Source organism: Aotus nancymaae, unplaced genomic scaffold, assembly GCF_030222135.1.
Source record: "Aotus nancymaae isolate 86718 unplaced genomic scaffold, 86718_ANA_hifiasm-v0.15.2.pri h1tg000003l, whole genome shotgun sequence".
In the NCBI taxonomy this organism is placed as follows: domain Eukaryota; kingdom Metazoa; phylum Chordata; class Mammalia; order Primates; family Aotidae; genus Aotus; species Aotus nancymaae.
The window spans coordinates 7596308-7616694 of NW_026988414.1; the positions used below are offsets into that span (position 1 = coordinate 7596308).

At 42.8% G+C, this 20387-nt stretch overlaps 1 protein-coding gene across 1 annotated transcript in view; it reads left to right on the forward strand.

Moving 5' to 3' along the window:
* The window catches only part of PSMB7 (proteasome 20S subunit beta 7), a 63325-nt gene that overhangs the window by 9848 nt on the left and 33090 nt on the right, over window positions 1-20387 (forward strand). Inside the window, exon 5 of the mRNA XM_012458164.2 lies at window positions 2082-2197. Within this exon, the coding sequence (XP_012313587.1) occupies window positions 2082-2197 (116 nt within the window). The remainder of the gene's footprint in view (window positions 1-2081; window positions 2198-20387) is intronic.

A 20387-nucleotide genomic window follows, 5' to 3' on the forward strand; every position in this document is an offset into this window, starting at 1 on the left:
GAATATTACCCTGCCTTGCCAGGTTGGGAAAATTTTCCTGAATGATATCCTGAAGAGTATTTTCCAACTTGGATTCATTCTCTTCATCACATTCAGGTACATCTATCAAACGTAAATTAGGTCTTTTCACATAGTCCCATATTTCCTGGAGACTTTGCTCATTCCTTTTCATCCTTTCTTCTCCAATCTTGTCTTCTTGTTTCATTTCACTGAGCTGGTTCTCGACTTCTGATGTCCTTTCTTCTACTTGATCAATTCGACTGTTTAAACTTGTGCATGCTTCGCGAAGTTCTCGTGTTGTGTTTTTCAGCTCCATCAATTCACTTATATTCCTCTCTAAATTGTCCATTCTTGTTAGCATTTCTTCAAACCTTTTTTCAAGGTTCTCAGTTTCTTTGCATTGGGTTAGAACAAGTTCTTTTAATTCACAGAAGTTTCTTATCACCCACGTTTTGAAGCCTGCTTCTGTTATTGGAACACACTCGTAATCTATTAAGCCTTGTTCCGTTACTGATGAGGAATTGCAATCCCCTGTAGAGGGAGAGGCATTCTGATTTTGAGTATTCTCTGCCTTTTTACGCTGGTTTCTTCCCTTCATTATATATTTATCCGTCTGTTGTCTTTGTAATTACTGACTTTCTAACTAGGTCTCTGAGCAGATGTCCAACTTGTTGATTCCCAGCGCCGATATCTGAGCAGTCCACTGCGCCAGCCAAAATAGCGGTGTTAAGATTGATGGTGCTTTTCTGCCCGGGAATCTCCGGACTCTGCACCAAAAACTGGCGCACTAAGGTGCCAGCAAAACTGCCGCACTGGCCACAAGAGTTGCCCTGGCGACACGTGGGTCTCCTCTGCTGGGAATCTCCTGGTCCGTAAGCAACTAATATTCATCTGAAAGTGTGGCATCCTCTCGTTCTCTGCGCTTTCACTGGGAGCTAGGAGCCCGAGCTGCTAGTGATCAGCCATCTTGGATCTCTCTCTCTGATAATTTTTTTTTCCTCTTGAGACAACTCTTGTTCTGTCTCCCAGGATGGAGTGCAGTGGCATGATCATGAATCACTGCAACCTCTGCCTCCTGGACTCAAGGGATCCTCTCACCTAAGCCTCCTGAGTAGCTGGGACTACAGGTGCATGCCACCATGCCTTGCTAATTTTTCGTATTTTTTTGTAGAGACAAGGTCTCTCCATGTTGCCCAGGCTGGTCTTGAACTCCTGGACTCAAGTGATCTGCTCACCTCGGCCTCCTAAAGTGCTGGGATTATAGGTTTGAGCCACCATGACTGGCCTTTGTGGCCAGGTTGGTAATTTGAACAGTGGAACAGCTGAGCTTAGCACCTCCTCATTGTTAACTTTGGAGGTGGCTTATGTGCTGGTCACAGAGAGGTGTGATGGGAAAAGTGCTGATAATCTTTGGAGTCAGCCCAGTTTGGTTCTGAGACCGGGCAAGTTCTCAATGTCTCTGGGTTGGTTTTCTCTTCTTTAAAATAGGAATGATAATGCTGTCTTTTAAAGGGGAGTGTGTACTAGGGGGGGGCATGGCTCACACCTATAATCCTAGCACTTGGGGAGGCCAAGGTGGGAGGATTGCTTGAGTGCAGGAGTTTGAGACCAGCCTGGGCAACATGGTGAGACAACATCTCTGCAAAAAAAAAAAAAAAAAAATACAAAAATTAGCCAGGTGTGGTAGACATGTGTAGTCCCAACTACTCAGGAGGCTGAGGTAGGAGGATTGCTTGAGCCTAGGGAGGTTGAGGCTACAGTGAGCTGTGATAATATCACTGCACTCAAGCCTGGGTGACAGAGTGAGACCTTGTCACAAAAAAATTAATAATAAAGGGGGCTGTGAGGCTCAGCTAAAATGAGGCATGTGGAGTGCCTCACACAATTTATAGTTTATACTGGCTAATAGATGTTCATCTAATGTTCCCTTCCCCTTTTTGTTCCCATCTAAACAATAACCCCTTAATGAAACAGTCTTAAGGAAAGCTTTTTGTTGTCTGACTTCTCATGCAACTTTTGGGTAAGTGACAGTGATGCTCTGTGGACTCATGTTTCTTTCTTATGCACACTCTGATCACCAGGTATCAAGGTTACATTGGTGCAGCCCTAGTTTTAGGCGGAGTAGATGTTACTGGACCTCACCTCTACAGCATCTATCCTCACGGATCAACTGATAAGTTGCCTTATGTCACCATGGGTGAGTGTCACGTTTCCCTGATGTTTCAGATACTCTTATTTACTAAAATGGTCTCTCTGAACAGCTGGTCTGTTTTCTCTTACAAGAGGAGGTGCAATACAGTGCTTTGATTCATTCAGCAAATATTTACTGAGTTCCTACTACAGATGAGGCCCTGTTCTAGGTGCTTGGTATATAGCAGTGAACACAATTCTGATAGTGATTCCTGCTCTCAAGGAGATTATATTTTAGTTAGGGTAAATAGACAATAAATAACTGTGAGAAATATAATGCACAGGTGTTATAAACATTTATATATAAATATCATACACAGTTACACAACCTGTGTATTATGAATATATTTTTTATAGTCTGAAATCTGAAATACTTCAAAATTCTAAAGTTTTTGAGTGCCAACATGATACTCATTGGAACATTTTTGTTTTTATTATTTTTTTCTTTTTTGAAATGGAGTCTCGCTCTGTTGCCCAGGCTGGAATGCAGTGGTGTGATCTTGGCTCGCTGCAACCTGTGCCTCCCAAGTTCAAGTGATTCTTCTGCCTCAGCCTTCCAAGTAGCTGGGACTATAGTTGCATGCCACCATGCCTGGCTGATTTTTTGTATTTTTAGTAGAGATGGAAGTTTCACCATGTTGGCCAGGCTGGTTCAAACTTCTGACCTCAAGTAATCTGCCTGCCTTGGCCTCCCAAAGTGCTTGGATTACAGGCACAAGCCACTGCGCTTAGCCTCATTAGAGCATTTTTGAGTCTGGAGTTTTGGACTAGGGATGCTAAATTGGTTAAGTATAATGCTGATACTACAAAACTTGAAATCTGAAACACTTCTGGTCCCTAGCATTTTGGATAAGGGCTACTCAGCCTGTATTAGAAAGTGATACTAAGAAAAAAAGTAATACAGGTGGTATGGTACTGTAGTTACACAGGAATTTCCTTTGAGAGCAACTGAGTCGAGTTCATATGGAAACTTATTTTTTTTACATCTGCATATGAATTTGCAATGATCTTAAAATTTAATTCACATATGATAAGGGGACTTGGGAATTGTGGGCAGGGGCTGGAGTGGAGGCAGATGGCAGTGTTAAATAGAAAGGGCCAGGCATAGTGGTTCATGCCTGTAGTCAGCTGAGGTGGGAGGATTGCCTGAGGCCAGGAGATCAAGACCAGCCTAGGCAACATAGCAAGACCCAGTCTGCACCCTGCCCACCCCCACCCCCCCAAAAAATTAGCTGGGTCTGGTGGTGTGTGCCTGTAGTCCCGGTTGCTTGGGAGGCTGAGGCAGAAGGATGAGTGAGCCCAAGAGTTTGAGGTTGCAGTGAGCTGTGATCAAGCCACTGTACTGCATCCTGGGTAACAGAGTGAGACCCTATTTTGTTTTTGTATTTTTTTAAGTCAGGACAGATCTTATGAAGAAGGTGAGATTTGAGTAGAAGTCTAGAGTAGAAGCCTCACATGGAAACTTGGCTGGTACATTTTGACCTAAAGGAGTGATCGTGGTTCTTCTTTACTACTTAATCTCTGAGGGATTGGAGTATTTGATTTCTGTCTGAACCTCAGTTTCCTCACCTGTGAACTGGTACCAATAATACCAACCACACCAAGTTGTAATGGTTGGAAATAACATATATAAAGCATCTGCTCCAATGCTTGGCCTGTAAATAGTAGTAATTTTTTCCCCTGTTTCTCTTCCTCATTTGCTAACTAATTTTGTACATTTGTGTTTTAGCTCTAGCTGCTAGATAGGAGGTTTTTTTGGTTTGTTTTTTTTTTTTTTTTTTTTTTTACAAGTTCTCACTGCTGCACAGACTGGAGTACAACGGTGCGATCATGGATCACTGTAGCCTCAACCTTCCTGGGCTCAGGTGAATCACCCACTGCAGCCTCCCGAGTAGCCGTGACTACAGCCACATTCCACCACGCCTAATTTTTGTATTTTTTGTAGAGATGGGTTTCACCATGTTGCCCAGGTTGGTCTTGAACTCCTGGGCTCAGATCTGCCTGCTTCGGCCTCCCAAAGATGCTGGGATTACAGGCTGCTGATAATTTTTTTTTTTTTAATGACTACAAAAAATAGTGATACAATTATATTTAGAAGAATTGGGATTTTGAAGTTCTAGCATTTATGTTATGCTTCTAGGTCAAATTGCATAGGTCCAGAAATTCAAACAGGTTGTGTGTATGGTGTGTAGCTGGTGTTTTGCCAGCTGTCGTTTGCCTCTCTCATATTTTCTGTCTTGGTGTCTTGGCTCCGCAGCTAGGAAAACTGCTGCCTTGAGTAGTTTGGAAATTGCCAGTTTGAGACTTTGCTGTGCCATTGTGTTGTTAACTAGCCTCTTACAAGGTTTTTATATAACAGATGTTCACTGTTTGTTGGGGAGATGATTTACCCCCAGATGCCATACGGATGAATCTTAGTAATTATTCTAAAATGAAGATACGGTAATTTTAGAATTGTTCTGAATTGCTTTATTCAAATGTATTTGTTATCTCCATTAAAGTATTGCTTGTATTTCTCCCCAGCTGATACCTTTAAATGGTGTAAAGGTGAAATAACCTTTTCTATTAGTTTTATTTCTTCTTTTTTTAACTTAAACAATTTCAGACTTGCAGAAAAGTAAGAATAATGTTGAGCAAACACTGATCTGTCCTTTCCTCAGATCTGTCAGTTAGCATTTTGCCATATTAGCTCTGCTCTCTCACACACATTGTTACTCCCACTATCATTGTTTCGGGTGTGCGGGGAACCATTTGAGAGTAAATAGCAGGCACCACAACCCTTCACCTCTGAATCCTTCAAGATGTTCTCTTCTGTCACCTTGATAAAGTCATGAAATTAAGAAGTTTAACATTGATACAAAGCAGCTTCATTTGTAAAATGGGAAAATTGGTTTCTCTTGCCTGTGAACTGTGGTAATTTGTGTCATGAGCATAAAGCTGCATTAGGAAAAGTTGTTGAAAGTGAGTAGGTAGCAGCTTTGTGTCTGCCCACATCACTTCTGCCACCTACTTTGTGCTTTTTCCTGGCCAGCAGTGACCTCCCGTCTCTCCAAGTCTAATTTGAATTCCGGGTGATGGGTCCACAGCTCTGAGTTTATATAGGAGAATTCTGTTTAGAAACCACTGACTCCACACAGACAGATTTTGCTGCCCTAAAATACCAGATGAAGTAGACTGAGACATCAGTAACATCTGATTTTAATACCCAAGTAAATTGTTACTTTGAGGTCTTGTTTGTTCCTCTGTTCATTTATGAGCTCTTTAGTGAGTGCCTTCTGTGTAAAGGCACCATCGCAGGCAGCACAGATAGAGGTGAATACCAGGGTCTTTGTCCTCAGATACTCAGTCTAATGGGGGAGGTAGATGTACACACTGACAAGGGCAGGAGAGGGCCCCAGGGAGAAAGGGCCACTTCCGAACTGGGGGAATTCAGCAAGAGCTTCACTTGAGCCCAGTCTTAAAAGGAGGATTTATCTCTTCATTCATTCGTCAGCTGTGTATTTAGCATCATTCGTGCTGAGCACTTTGCTAGGAGCTGGGAATGTGAGTGGTCAACACGGTGCCTGCTCAGAGCCTAGTCTTGTGAGGGAGACAGGCATTAGACAGGTAAATTCACATTAATCTAGAAGAATGCATTGTGATAAGTGCCCTAGAGGAAAAGAACAGTCATTAGAGAGGCTAGTAGGAAAGAGTGTGTGGCTGGAGGGTGTTTGGGAAGTCCTTTCTGAGCAAGTGACATTCAGGCATTTTCTAATAAATGTAATTTATGAACGTGACAGAACATTCAAGTGGATGAAGAACTAAGAAAAGTCTCCTTCATATCCCTCCAAAGCAACCACTGTTAGGAATTGTTTGTATCTTTTTCCAGAAAATATACACCTTCATGAATCTCCTTCTCTGTCATCTAGTTACCCCTTTAAAAAAAACCACAAATGAGCTCATGTTATACATAATATTCTTCTCTTACTATTAACTTGTTTGGAAGAAGTTTTTGTATCAGCATATGTAGGCCTGTAGAATTTCTGTAATAGCAAGCTGTACAGAATTGCATTATGTGGCTATACCGTGCTTGACTGACCCATTCTTCTACTGTTGAATATCTTGCTTTTCATATTTTGGTAACAAATGTGTCTTGGTCTGCTTGTATAAATATGTATTTCATTTAGATAAATTCTTAGCAGTGGAATTTCTGGATTAAGGTGTACACATGTTTTGGCCAGCATTCTCTGTTGCAGTTGAGCCACTGGATGATTTAAGGAAGAGAGGGATTTTTTTTGAGAAAGGATAGCAGGTGGCTCACAACAGAGTTGGGAGGGCAAGAACTGGGTTTGGGGCCAAGAACAGTGTCTCAGTCTACACTGTGGGCACAGCCGGTGCTGGCCCTGGCTGCCGCAGAACTGAGCCTTCTTGCCATCCCTCCCACCGCCAGAGAGCTCCTCCGGGGGAAGGTGGGTGCTTCTGATTGGTGAAGCTCGGCCTCCTGCTCAGATGGCGGTGGAATTCTCTGGACATAGGCAGGAAATACAGCTGCTGGGCAGCCCAGAAAAATGACAGTGCATTTTACCTTTTGAGAGCTATTGCCAAATTGCTGTCCAAAAAGCTGGCATGAGTTGATACTCCCAGTAGAGAATACAAGGATGCCTGTCTCCCACCAGCTCGTGGACACTGAGTATTTTTGCCAGTCTGATAGGTGAAAGTGGGAAGAAAGAACTCTTAAACGCCTGAGGGATGAGTAGGAATTAGCCACGTACCCCTTAGCCCCAAGGGATAGGCCTCGGGCCTGTGGTGCACAGGGGCTCTGTGGTTAAGCACTGAAAGGCCAGAGTGTGTTGCATGGGTGTGGCAGGAGCAGTGGGTGGGGCTAGGGCAAGGGACTCGTGGAGGGGGCGTGGCAGAAGCAGAGATGGGGAGGTTGGAAGAGGGATGGATGTTGTAGAGTGTGGAGCAGAGGCAAGGCTGGAAAGCGAGGCCCTGGGGGTCCAGACGCTGCAGGAGGAGCTGTTTTGATTTTGTCCTGAAGGTTTCCAGCTCCAGTTTTCAAGCCAGGGAATGAGAGGATTAGCTTTGCTTGTTAGAAGGAGCAGCTGACAGCTGTGGGGAGCATTGGTGTGAGGGGCCTGGGGCAGGGAGGGAGCTTGCATCCTGGCCAGAAATGTTGAGGGTGTGAATGAATCCAGTGGCGGTAGGGATAGCAAATGTCATTACAGAGACCTCTCAGAAACCAGCTAACTTTCTATTCTGTCTTCATTCTCTCCCGGCCTTCCTCAGCGCCGGCTCCTTGCTGGCTCTTGGCTGCAGTGTTGCAGTCGCTCATTCACCTGGGGCCACCTCCCTTTTCACTTGGGCTCTTGGCCCTTTTTCTCATCTCATTTCCTGTTCTTCCTTCCCTTGTGCCCTGGGCTTCTGTGCCAACAGGCCCCTGGCCCTCCCCTGAACAGTCTAACACCCACTGCTGCCTTCTTTCAGAAACACGTTTTCTGCCTGGAGTGTTCCTCCCCCCGACCCTGAGTGTAGCCCAGAAGCCATTCCCTCCTGGCGGAGTTAGCAAGTTCCTCCCAGGAGTGAGGCAGGATCCTAGGACTCGGGCCTTGGCCCCACTTTGCCTGCTTCCCCTAGGCCTTGTCCCTCCTGCCCCTGCACAGTTCTAGCCCTCTGAGAGCAGCATCTGTGCCTTACTCCCAGGGTCTCATGGAGCCCTGTGCAACTCAATGAATATTTGATGGTGAATTAATTTTTTGATTCTCCAACTTGTTTGTGCTAAAGAATGAAACTTCGTGTTAGAAACCTTAGCTGCTGTTCGTTGTTTGTGAACTAGCAGTTTACAATACCCCGGAATGCATTGGGTTTAGATTGTGTTCCATTTGAGTGTTCCCAGTTCAGCTAAAGTGTTGTAAATGTGACAGGTCCTTTTACTTTTTTTTTTTTTTTTTTGGTTTAAGCTAGTATTATTTTAAATTTAAAGCATATTTATGGAATGTCTCTGTGCCAGAGTCTGCTGGATGCTGGCACATTATTTTCAGTTAAAATTCAGTGTAAGGGATGCTGTTATTGCTATTTTACTGATGAGAAACCTGAAGCTTAGAGAGATTTAGCAACTTAACCTAGTGGCACTCAGCCCCGTAAATGACAAAGCAGGGATCTGAACCCTTGTCTTCCATCTCCAGCAAGCTCCAGTACAACACAGCTGCTGTGATTTGATCATCCTACAGATGTGATTTCACTTAGCTATTAAGCCTTGCTTCTGAATACTACAAATGTTTACACAAATTCCCAAAGTGCGCTTACTTGTTTTTGTATTTTTGACTGTTCTCTGCATAGATTCTCTGTCCTGCATGTTGAAAACAGTATTTACTGAAACAGCCTTATGGCAGCAAAAGAAATTAAAAAAAAAATATATATATATATATATATGTATATCCACAATTTTACTACCCCGGGACAACATGATGTTTACTTTTTGTTTCTTTTCAATCCAAGTCCACTGTGAAGAGGAGCTCTTTACAGAGAACGTAAGATCACGGTTTTGTGCTGGCCTGGGCTTTGTCTCTGGCTCTCTGAGTTTCTTTCAGCCGTCGTTCTGTGGTCATAGCTGTGTGGGGCTGCCTTTCTTCCTAATCTGAGTTTGATTTTTGTTGTTATTTCGTCTCTTATTTTTTGTTTCCCTTCCCATCCCGTTTACGCCTCCCTTTCCACCCCCTTCTTTCCCCTTTCCTTTCCTCTTGAGGGAATGAGGAGCGGGATGTTGGGATTTGAGAGAGAACTCAGAATTTCCAAAATTTGGTGGAATTTTTTTTTTTTTTTTTTGAGATGGAGTCTCACTCTGCCACCTAGGCTGGAGTGCAGTGACTCAGTTTTGGCTCACTGCAACCTCTGCCTCCCGGGTTCAGGTGATTCTGCCTCAGCCTCTTGAGTAGCTGGGATTACAGACGTGTGCCTGTAATTAGCCATGCCCAGCCAATTTTTGTATTTTTAGTAGAGACAGGGTTTCACCATGTTGGCTAGGCTGGTCTCAAACTCCTGACCTGACTGAAGTGATCCACCCACCTCAGCCTCCCAAAGTGCTGGGATTACAGGCATGAGCCACTGTGCCTGGCCTGACTCAGATTTAATTCATGCTTCTTATTTTGAGTGAGCTACAAACCAAACCTCAAACTCCGGATAAAATAGAAGATCCTCCTAAATGAAATGCCTCCATGGAATATTAGCATTCACTGTGGAATCAAGGCTTTCTGTAATTGTAGCTTAAGTGAGAAAATGAATATTTCATCTGAATTCTCATGTTTTAGTTAGATTGTGAGTTTTTTATTATGAAAAATAAAAGTAAAACTTTGTAATTAATTTTTTTTTTTTTTCTGAGTGATTTGACAGTAAGAGCTGGAAGCTACAAATTAACCAGAAGACAAGGGTGTCTAAATTTTGTCTACCCATGGGCCTGTATTGGCGACTAGCCAGGCGCCTGCAGGCTGCTCTTAATTTACATTAAATAGAAGACACCTGTCTCGTCTTGCTCCTCTCTAACTGCGGGCACAGCTCGATCTGCATTGAGTGCTGGGTCCTCAAGCCTCCTCTCTGAGGACTGGCCTTCCTGAGAGTTTACTTGGGAGACTAATATATCAGACTCCTTGTGGTGTGACCCCTGGATAGCTTCTGCCCTAAAACCTTTGTAGATATGACATTGACCATAATGAGAGCAACATTCATCCAGCGACAGCACCTGCACCTGTTGTGGGATGCTTTACTGATACAATCTTTGCAACACTGTGAGGTGGGTACCATCATCCCTGTCTTAAAGATGAAGAAACTGAGGCTCAGAGAGGTTACTTGTCACGGTACCACAGCAAGGAAGTACATGAGTTGGAATGGGAACCTCAGTCTCTTGACTTTTTCCTGTTGGTACGTGGCATGTGGTTTTTTCTCCAAAAAGAAAAAGGATCCCTTTGGTTTCATTTCCTTCTTTTTTAAGAGAGTAATTTAGAAGAGATTGCTGGTGGTGGATTCATTTGATTGTTAAAAGCTAGGCAAGTCAAATTTTTTGACTTTATTAAGAAAGGGAAAGCATTTTAGTTATGTTTTTATAGACATAATGTGGGTTCTTTTAATTCTCAGATTAATTAGCTTATTCTTTGAACTTGCCAGCTTTTCTGTATTAGGCAAACTGAAGTGGTGTCAGAGGAAGCTTGGGGACCATCTTTTGCTATTAGCTTGGCAGTGTTCCTTGTAGCAGCATGGGCAAGGTATATAAAATTTTTGTTTTTGCCTGCTTATCCACATAGAGAATTAACATGAATAAAATTTCAAGCATGACATTCCTGAAAATGAGGTCCTTGGACAATTTAGAAATACTAACTTAAGGAATAAACATTGGTATGCACCATTAGGGAAGAATTGGGGTCACTGCCAGGGCCATCCAGGTAAAATCCTCTCTCCAGATAAACTGGTTATACAGTTTCCTAATTACTGGAATGCACCTCCTAAGTCCCAGTTTACAGGACCCCCGAGCAGTTGGAAAGATGTGGGACAGAGTAGGAAACATACTGAATGTCTCACCTTGTGGGCAAAAGAATCTTAGCATTAAGTGAGAACTTAGGAACATCGATAGGGAGTTCGGACTTGCCATTTTTACACTAAAGTACAACCTTTTCTGTATTTTTATACTAAAGTACAACCTTGGTATAGATGTTTTGATACCTCCTCATGACTTGATTTTGAAAGTTATCTTGCACTGGATCAAATTAGTGCACTTTTAAGTTTGCAAATGTTTCTTCCATATTCATTTTCAACTCTTAAATTGGGTGCAAACTTAACATGTTTATTTAGTTCATAAAAACCTTCTCAGAGGGCATATATATGGACTTCATAGCTGTGTGTTGCTGGAAGTTCTTTTGCCTGTTCTGGGGTCAGCAATGTGTTGACTATGTTCAAGAGGCTTTAGAAGCATGTGTTTCCGTCGGAACCAGATGTGTCTGTGCCCCTGCTCTCTGTGGGCCAGGGGCTGGGCAAGGGAGGAGCTGTGCTAGTCTAGGAAACCCTCTTCCGGCAGGAGCTTTGTCCACATAGCCAGTGACTGCCTGGAGTGGGCTTTTCTGTAAACTCCTGAAGTATCACTTAGGATTCTAGAAAAAGAGGTGGAAGCCCTTGCTTTGGTCCCAGCTCTGCTTGACCAGAGCCTAGTCACCTAACCTCTGGAACCTCGTAACCCCTCTTTCTAAAACGAAGCTACTTTTTTGACTTGGGAAGGTCACAGGGTTGTTGGGATGCTGAAATGTTGCATTTTATATGCACACGCTCTGTAAATCACTGTGTGCTTTTTATGTGCGTATGTTGCTCTTGGCCATTTTTTGAGGCAGTGTGGCTGAGTGAAAAGAACTGGTTTTTGAAGTCAGATTGGGTTCAGATCTTTTTAAAAAATATTAACTTATTTATTTTTATTTTTTAGGTGCAGGGTCTTGTTCTGTCGCCCAGGCTGAAGTGCAGTGGTATGATCATAGCTCGCAGTACCCTCAAACTCCTGAGCTCAAGTGATCGTTCCACCTCAGCCTCCCGAGTAGTTGGGACGATGGGCGCACCACCGCTGCTTTTTTCTTTCTTTCTTTTTTTTCTGGGTCTCACTGTGTTGCCCAGGCTGGTCTGGAACTTCTGGTCTCAAGTGATCCTCCTGCCTTGGCCTCCCAAATTGCTGGGACTATAGGCGTGAGCCACTACGCTCAGCCTGGGTTCAGATCTTAAGTCCAACATTCATTTAGCTGTTTGTGAACATTGATTTCTTCTGTAAAATGATCACTTGAGGAACTGTCCTATGCTTCATGTGTGAGCATTAAGTGAGGTACCAAATATAAAAATCTTCTGTATGTGGCATGTAGTAGATGTTTGGCGCATGGTATTTTGATAGTTTTAGTGCCAATACATTTTTCTGTATGCAGCTCTCTTCAAGATTTTTTTTGGTACTTTTTCCTGCTTTAATTAATATAAGTAAGATGTACTTTAGAAGATTTAAAATGTGCAGTGAATGGATTTTATATCTTAAAATTATGTTGCAATGGAGTGCCAGGATAAAACAACTGGGAAGCAAAAGCCCATGAAAGTTGAATGAATGCATCATTTCCTGGTTGCTGCAAAGGTGGTACTAAGCCAATAGATGGTGCCATTATATCAGGAAATGAGAAAATATTTACTTTTAAAATTCATCATATTGTTGCAGGGAATGTAATATAGTCCGCCCATGCCAGTTCTTAATCTGTTCTGATTAGATTGGATTTCGTTCTTGATTCTGTGTAAAAAAAATATTAAATGCCTTTTATAGACAAAATGGGGAGGTATTGAATTAATGTGTGGGAACTCTTCCTCTTTTTTCTCCTGTTCTGACATTTTACCACGAGGTCTCCTGATTTGAACTGTCCTTAGCCTACAACCAAGTAAAAACCCTTGCCAGAGTACTTTTCAGAACAGTTAAAGGAAATGCTCACAGTTTAAAGTTCTTTGCTTTAAACCCCACTGAGAGAGAGTAAGATTAGCTAGCTCATTTACCTGCTCTGGTTTCAGAATTGTATCAGAGTCGCCCCTGCTAATGGAAAGCGCCTTTATCCACTTATGACCTAGTGCTTGATGGCCTTTTACTTCCTCATTGGTCAGACATCTTAGGCATCAGAAGACTTTTCACTGTGTGTTTCATAGAATAATCTGGGTTCACGCCCCCATCTCCCATTCCTGGCTGCATGACTTTGGGTAGCCTCCTTCCTTTCTGTGAACTTCAGCTTCTTCCATTCATACAATGAAGATAATACCATCTAGTCTATCAGTAAATTAAAAATGAGAAAATTGATGGAGCTGCACATTTTTTTCAGTAAACAGGATTTCTTATTGTTTGCTCACAAGCTCTATGAAAAAGATCCATCTTATGATTAAAACTAGGTGTGCTCTATAAATTATTAAAATCTATGCTCCTTTGGTCTTTGGGGGTTCTGAGGGCCATGAACATTTAGAAAAGGATTGTAAAATGGAATGCCCTGAAATTTGGGAAGCTATTTTTAAATGTAGACCCGAGTAAAGGGTACCTTTGAGAGACCTGCCGGCTCCCCACACTCCTGCAGCAGGAGAGCAGGGTGTGCCTTGCACTCAGGTTCGGTTTCTTGGCGGGGCCTCCTGGTGTGGGGGACTGATAAAGATAGGCGCATTTTAGGGTAATTTTCATCCATTTTATCCTGTCAGTAGAGGTAGGTGACTCCTATGTTTTAAGGAAAAAATGTTCTCTCTCCATATCTTTTGACATTTCATTAAAATGCATTAATAAAACCTTTCACATTTTAGGTCCTGATGCCTTGATTGATAGTCTTTTGTGAAGAATAAGTGTTTATAACCTGTCAGGTCAATGAGATGTTGCAGTTGGAATTGTAAGAAAAATCCCTGTTCCCTTCAAGTGGTGTTCTAAATTATTAGGGTAAAATTTAACTCCTATTTGACTACATTACATTTAGAAAAGGAATTCCATTTTTTGAGGAATTAGTTTTTGAGTGAAATTGGATACCTTAAGAAATATTTTTAGCATATTAAATGGAGTAATTTTTTGAATTCATTGGGAATAAAAGGTAGACTTTGACATTGTGGTACATTTGCTGATGAAAAAGAAGCATTCTTCCCCCTCATGAGGGGTTTAAATGTAATACTCAGTGCTTACTCAGGAGTGAAAACATCAAATTAAACTGTTTATGCTGACAAAGGACAAATCTGGATTTCAGCAAGCGATGCAAGATTGTCTGATTGCTTGGCTTGCCTCGCCAGGAAGCTTTCGGCCAAGACTTATAATGAAATGCATGCATACAATTAAACCATTTAAAGCCTGCGTCTGTTTTACCAAGCAGTAAGAGGTGCTCCACCGCTCTCTAGTGGCTGGACGTGGTCCCCCGGCACCAGCCTTGTTTTATATTCATCAGTCAGCTCTGCACACATTGGCATTGTCGGCCTCCAGAGCAAGCACCAGTGCCAGGAGACGAGGCCTTAGAGGCAGGAGTGGAGTGAAAAATGATCCCAGTTCGTGGGTCTGTGGAAAGCACCAAATTTTACCCAGGACGAGTGGCCAGTTGACTAACAATGAGCAAGTGTGAGTAAGCACTCTGTCAGGGCGAGCTGACACTGATGGATTAGAAAGTTGTGTGTGTGACTCTCTTATCGCCGCATACATCTTACACCTTGGCAGGCCACAGTGGCAAACAGGTCCTTGGCTGCTTAAAATGGACCACTCTTTAGCAGAAGGAGCAGCTTTTTTCCCTGAGAAGATCTGATTAAATTGATTTGGGGAAAAGCAGTAGAAATCCATTTCCTGCTGCCTCTCATAACTTCATGACTTTGAGAGAAGAAATTCTGAAGACCTCTGTTTCCATGAAAGCCGCCAACCCTGGAACTTGCCGAGAGTGATTGTATAAAATAGCTGCCTGGAGGGCCAGGACCTTGTCAGAGAGGAATTTCCTCAGCCAGCTTTTCTTGAGCTTTTTTACTGTCCCCAGCATTTTGCTTTACATGCAGTGTCCTGTGCAACCCTCAGAGCCACCCTTTGAGGAGGGCGCCTCCTGTCCCCTGCCCTTTGTGCGGGGAAGGAACCCAGTTTGGCCGCTTGGTTTATGGTCGCAGCATTCACACTGTGCTTGATGCGGTTGCTTGTGCCTCCTGGAGCAACTTTAGCAACCTTGCAGAGCTCGGAGTGATGTGCCCAGCTAGGGAGCGCCAGGGCTGGGCCACCTCCTGTGCCTCTTGGTGTTCCCAGAGCCTGCTGCTGCTGCTGCTGTGTGGGGACCTGGAAATGGTTTGTTTGAAGAAAGAGTGGGAAGTTACCCTTCTGAAAGGTGCAGGAGCTTAGGAACCCATGCTTCAGAACAGGACCTAGGTTTCAATCTCGGCTCCACCTCCCATTCTACTGCCATGGGCAAACCATTTGAAACCAGTTGAGTCTCAATTTTCTTGTCTATAAAAGGGGCAACTACTCCCAGTACTTGAGTTCAGTGTTCAGGACCTAAGACCCTCAATAAATATTTTCCCCTTTCCCAATTTGAGAGTTAGTGAGCACAGCCCTTATTAGAAAAAGCAAATTTCTACCTTTCAAGTCCTTCCTGACATTTGACTTAGAAGCAGCAGGTTTTAGGAAATTATTTCAGTCTTTTACTGTTTCTTTAGCATGTCTAATAACATAGATTATAGAATTGCTAAGTTTGTTTAGTATTTTAGTGAACTCTGATTTGTAAAAATAACACATTTTTAAATGTACAGAACAAGTAAAAGCAATATCTGGATTGTAAAATTTCAGATTTCATCCTGAATTGGATTGTTCTCTCAGAGTTAGTTCCAAGTGAATCACTAATCCTGGTAAGCTAAGATCGAAACACTTTCAGAGGTTTTAGAAAATGGAGACTAATTTTAGTTAGATTTTTTTTTTTTTTTTGAATGAGGCTATTTCAAAATAAATGCTGTTATAACAGATACTTGAGTGGCATTGCTAAACAGTGACTGGCATATGTTTAATCATTTAAAACATTTAACTAAATTCCAGTCTCATTTGAATTTCCAAGCAAAACAATACAAATTAACTATATCCAGATGTGTGTGGTAATCGTTTAGCTGAAATCTAAAGAAAAAGCAAGTTTGAAGGCATGCTTTTTTGGGGTGGGGAGCTAAGAAAAGATAGCTCCTTCTCCCAGGCTTACTTGCTAATCTTGATTTCAAGCATTTGGCTTTGCTATTTAAGAGGCAAACGTGGTGGAATGGAAAGAACATCGCACGCTTTAAATTCAGAAAGATCTGGCTTCAGAATCCCAGATTTGCTCATCACTGGCTGTGTGATCTGGGCACATTCCTTATCTCTGAGCTTTATTCTCCTTTTGTAAAATGGGGCTGGTACTACCTGCCGTGCCTGAAGAGCAAGCAAAACTGATGTGATTGTGCTTTGAAAGTTCTTAAGTACTGTGTGCATCTGTTGTAGTTTGTTCCGTGCTGTGTTTGCCACTGAGCACACTTCTGGATAAGTGGGGTCTAGCTCCATGCTGAAATGCTCAGGGGACTTTATTATTATTATTAATTTTTTGAGACAGAGTTTCGTTCTTGTTGCCGAGTCTGGAGTGCAGTGGTGCAATCTCGGCTCACGGCAACCTCTGCCTCCCGGGTTCAAGCGACTCTCCTGCCCCGGCCTCCTGAGTAGCTAGGATTACAGGCATGTGCCACCACGCCCGGCTAATTTTATATTTTTAGTAGAGACAGGGTTTCTCCATGTTGGTCAGGCTGGTCTTGAACTCCCGACCTCAGGTCATCTGCCCACCTCAGCCTCCCAAAGTGTTGGGGATTACTGGTGTGAGCCACCGTGCCCAGCCACAGACTTTATTGTTAAGGTGATTGTACCTCTAAGACAGTTCTAAGGAAGCCCTCCTAAGCACGATGGTAAGGAGAGACATGATGTATTTGTTTGTGATGATTTATCGTTGCAGTTCTTTGGGTCTGTTGACTCATGCATGGATTGACCTTTAGGCCCTCGTATACAAATTTAAGGATTAAGCTGCCTGCTGCTGCTGTTGTACAGAAAGACTATGACAGCTAGCAAAGTCTTGTCTTTTGCTTGTTTTTTTCCATTCCTTCACAATGTTGGATTTTCTCCAAGATTATACCTTAAAAAATTGCTATTAATGCATACACTTTGAATAAAAATTTAAAAATACAAGTAAACAAAAAGAAAATAGCACTACCCAGAAGTAAACTTAATATTTTGATTTATGTGCTTCCAGGTTTGTATAATATATATTGCATAAGTGTATCTGTCAGTTTTGCTTTGAAACATGTTTTTCCCCAACTAAATATTATAGCACGAGTATCTGTCCACTGCCAAAAAAATGTACTTCTAGTTTGTCATGTTTAATGACTGTGTATATAGTATTTTATTGTTTATTTTTCCTGGCTCCTGGTTGTTGAACCTTTACATTTACCTCCCAGAAATTTTTTTCCCCTCTAATCCAAACAATTACCTTTTTAGATACGTGACTTGGGTACTTGTCCATGTGTTTCTTTAGAATAAGTCCCTAACAGGCTTGCTTGTTTGGTGGTATGTATAGCTGTATGATTTCCAATTGGTGTTTCTAAATTGCCCATTTGAAGAGTTCTATCCATTTTTGCTTCTCCAAGTGTGTCAGAGTGCCCATTTGATCACACCTTTGTTAGCACTATTATTCTTTTTAATCTTTGCTAATTTAAAAGGCAAAAGGTAATTATTTTACTTCAGTTCATATTTCTTTGATTGCTAGTGAACTTTTTTAGTGTTGCTTAATGTGTATAGGCCTCTGCCTTTTCTCTTCTGTAAACTACTGTCTTCTCCGTTGGAGTCTTGATGTATTTATCTGTGAACTCTTTTTAGTTATTTAGTGTAGACCTCTCGAGGGTCTGTGGGTGAGTCCGGCCCTGACAGAGCTGGGAAGCAGGCTGAGTGCTCTCTCCGGGACTCCACAGGGCATCAGTTGCAGGAGGAGCTCTTTGAAAGAGCACCTAGCTGGAGCAGCTGTGGAGAGTGTCTGCAGTGGATGGGAGAGTGCTCCGCAGGTGGAAGGGGGATGAGCCATTTGTCGTCCCTGACTCCCTGTCTCTCCACAGCCCGGCTCCTGGGTGGGTTGGGAGCTGGGAGTGTTGAGCAGGGTGTGTGGGTGGGCTTGGGGGAGGGCAGTGGATGCAGGAGGTCAGTCTGAGGGAACTAGGTGGCTGTCATAGTGTCCTCACTATGTGTCACCTCCAAGTACTGGTCACTGAATTGCACCTTGTTTTTCTGTTTTAAAGAGCTTTGTTCTGGAAGCAATACTGAGTACTCAGTAACTGTGGGTATGCTGAAAAGGCAGGCTTGGTGAAGGTTGCTAAGGAGCAGCTTCATGGAAACTACTGATGAGACTGAGAACGTCAGTAGTATTAATGTAATGCAGAAATCCAGGAAGGGCTGTTTTCACTCCGATGATATTACAGTGGTTTGGACTGGATAGGACGTACAATAGGACTTGGTTTTGTGGTTTTAAAGCCTTTTTTCTTTTTTGAAAATTGAAGTGACTTTACACTTGAGTTTGTCTTGTATTCAGGCTAGTATGGTAAAGTAGGCAATAAAGATTCCTTTATACCTTACCAAAGCATTTACTGCTATCCTCACTCCATCAAGGCCAGCTCAGAGTTTTTTTTGGCTCCTTCATTTGTTCAGTTGGCTTCACATTTTAGTACAGCTTAATTCAGTAAGCATCTCTCCTAATGCTGGCATGTGTCAGAGACTGTTGGGGATGGGGGCTGCAGATAGGAAAGGATGGACAAGCTGCAGCGATGAGAGTGATAAACCCTGTGGAGGTGACCAAGGAAGGCTTCTAGGAAAAAGTGGTCTCTCAGCTGGAGTGTGAAGGTGACTGGGAGTTCTGTGGACTGTTGGGGCAAATGGACTGCTGTGTGCAGTGTGAAATAGGCTTGAACAGGCACGGGCATTTAGGAAATCGTGGGCAGTGTGGTGCTGGTGGAGTATCAGATGTGTGTATTGGGGAGGGGAGGGAGGTGAAGGAGATAGAGACCTGGTCATGGAAGGTTTTGTGTGTCCTCTCTCAACTGTATTGTGGCACGTAGGACTTTCTGTATGAGAGCATGACATGGGTCGCAGCTCAGACAGGAATCCTGCCCCATGCTTGTTTCCTGTAGTCCTAGACAAGGAGCTTTCTCACGTCAGTGGGTTGCTATGAGGATGATGGAATGACGTAAATTAGGCTGCATGGCGCATGGCGGGTGCTCAGCAGAAGGCCTTTGTTGTTGTTCTTTGGCTGCCTTCTCCCCCTGACTGGAGTGTAAGTTCTTGGAGGCCTCACCCTTGCTCGTGGAGCGTAGCCTGCATTTGTGGCGAGCATGTCCTCTCTGACGTGCCTTTCCTTCACTGGCATACTTGAGTGTGCCACAGAGGCCCGGCCCTGGCCACACTGTCCGCTGGCTTTTCTGTGTATCTATTCCTTAATGGGAAACCAGACAGTTCTGTTGTCTAAGATGTCCCTGCTTTTGAAATAAAAAGTCAGAGCAAATGATCCTTCAAAAGATTTTCGCCTTGGTTTTGTTTATGAAGAGAGTGCCAGGTTAGGTAGTTGATGCTGAAATAACAGAATGTCTCTGGGCATTATTAATGGTTCATGGAGAAAAGAGGATATAATATTTTAACATTTTACACGTCACATGGCGGCTGCACTAGAATGGGATGTGGCTGGTGATTTATTGTGTATAGTTTTGGATGTTGGACCAGTATCTAGGAAACTTGAATGAAATTGTCTTTAATTACTGGTCTCACCGAGTTTACTATCTTTTTTTTTTTTTTATGGCCAACTTCTTGTTCCTTATGTCCCCTACTGCATTGCCTTAAAATTCTATTCTCTTGCCACTTTGTGCAATTGCAGTTGTATTTGAAATTCTCACTGCGGTTTTCTAACTGGCAGACACGCATTCAGAGGTACCTAGAAACCTGTTGACAGATTTTCCATCTCCCAACACTTCTGTGTATTTCTGAAAAGGGGGCGCCAAAGTCTTCCTTTCCTGAAAAGCTGGGAGCAGGAGCTAATTTGCAAGTGATTTAGAAATTATTTTTAATGTTGAATTTCCCTTTCTTTTCAAGTTTATTTTGGGGCCCACTTGTTTTTGATTTCAGAGGAAGCAGAATCAGGTTGGGAAGCTTGGGAAGCTCCTGCTTTTTGGAAAATTTCGAGAGAGAGAGAGAGAGAGAGAGAGAGAGAGTGTGTGTGTGTGTGTGTGTGTGTGTGTGTGTGTGTGTGTCTGTCTGTCTGTCTGTCTGTCTTTGAGGTATAAAAAGGGGAAGCCAGAAATACGGTGTAGTTAGAGCCCTGAATCCTGTGTTTACTCACGTTATACCTTTCAGTTCTTCAAAACAAAACAACAAAATTGCCTGTCTGATAATATAGAGAGGCTCCCCACACTGCAGAGACTCTTGTGTTCCAAGAGTCTGTGGGTTTAGTGTGTTATTGTGTTATTTCCACTTATAGAAATTTTGTCTGTAGTTGTTTCTAGGCAGGAAAAAGATTTTTAAGGAATAATTTGGGAGGGAAATATTTTTCATTTCTTAAATTACTGAGTGAAGCTGAGCAGAAGGAAATATATGTGCCTAGGAAAAATAGAGAAAAAAAATTACTGTGAAATGCCAAAGAAAGAATGGCCCCAGAGAAAAA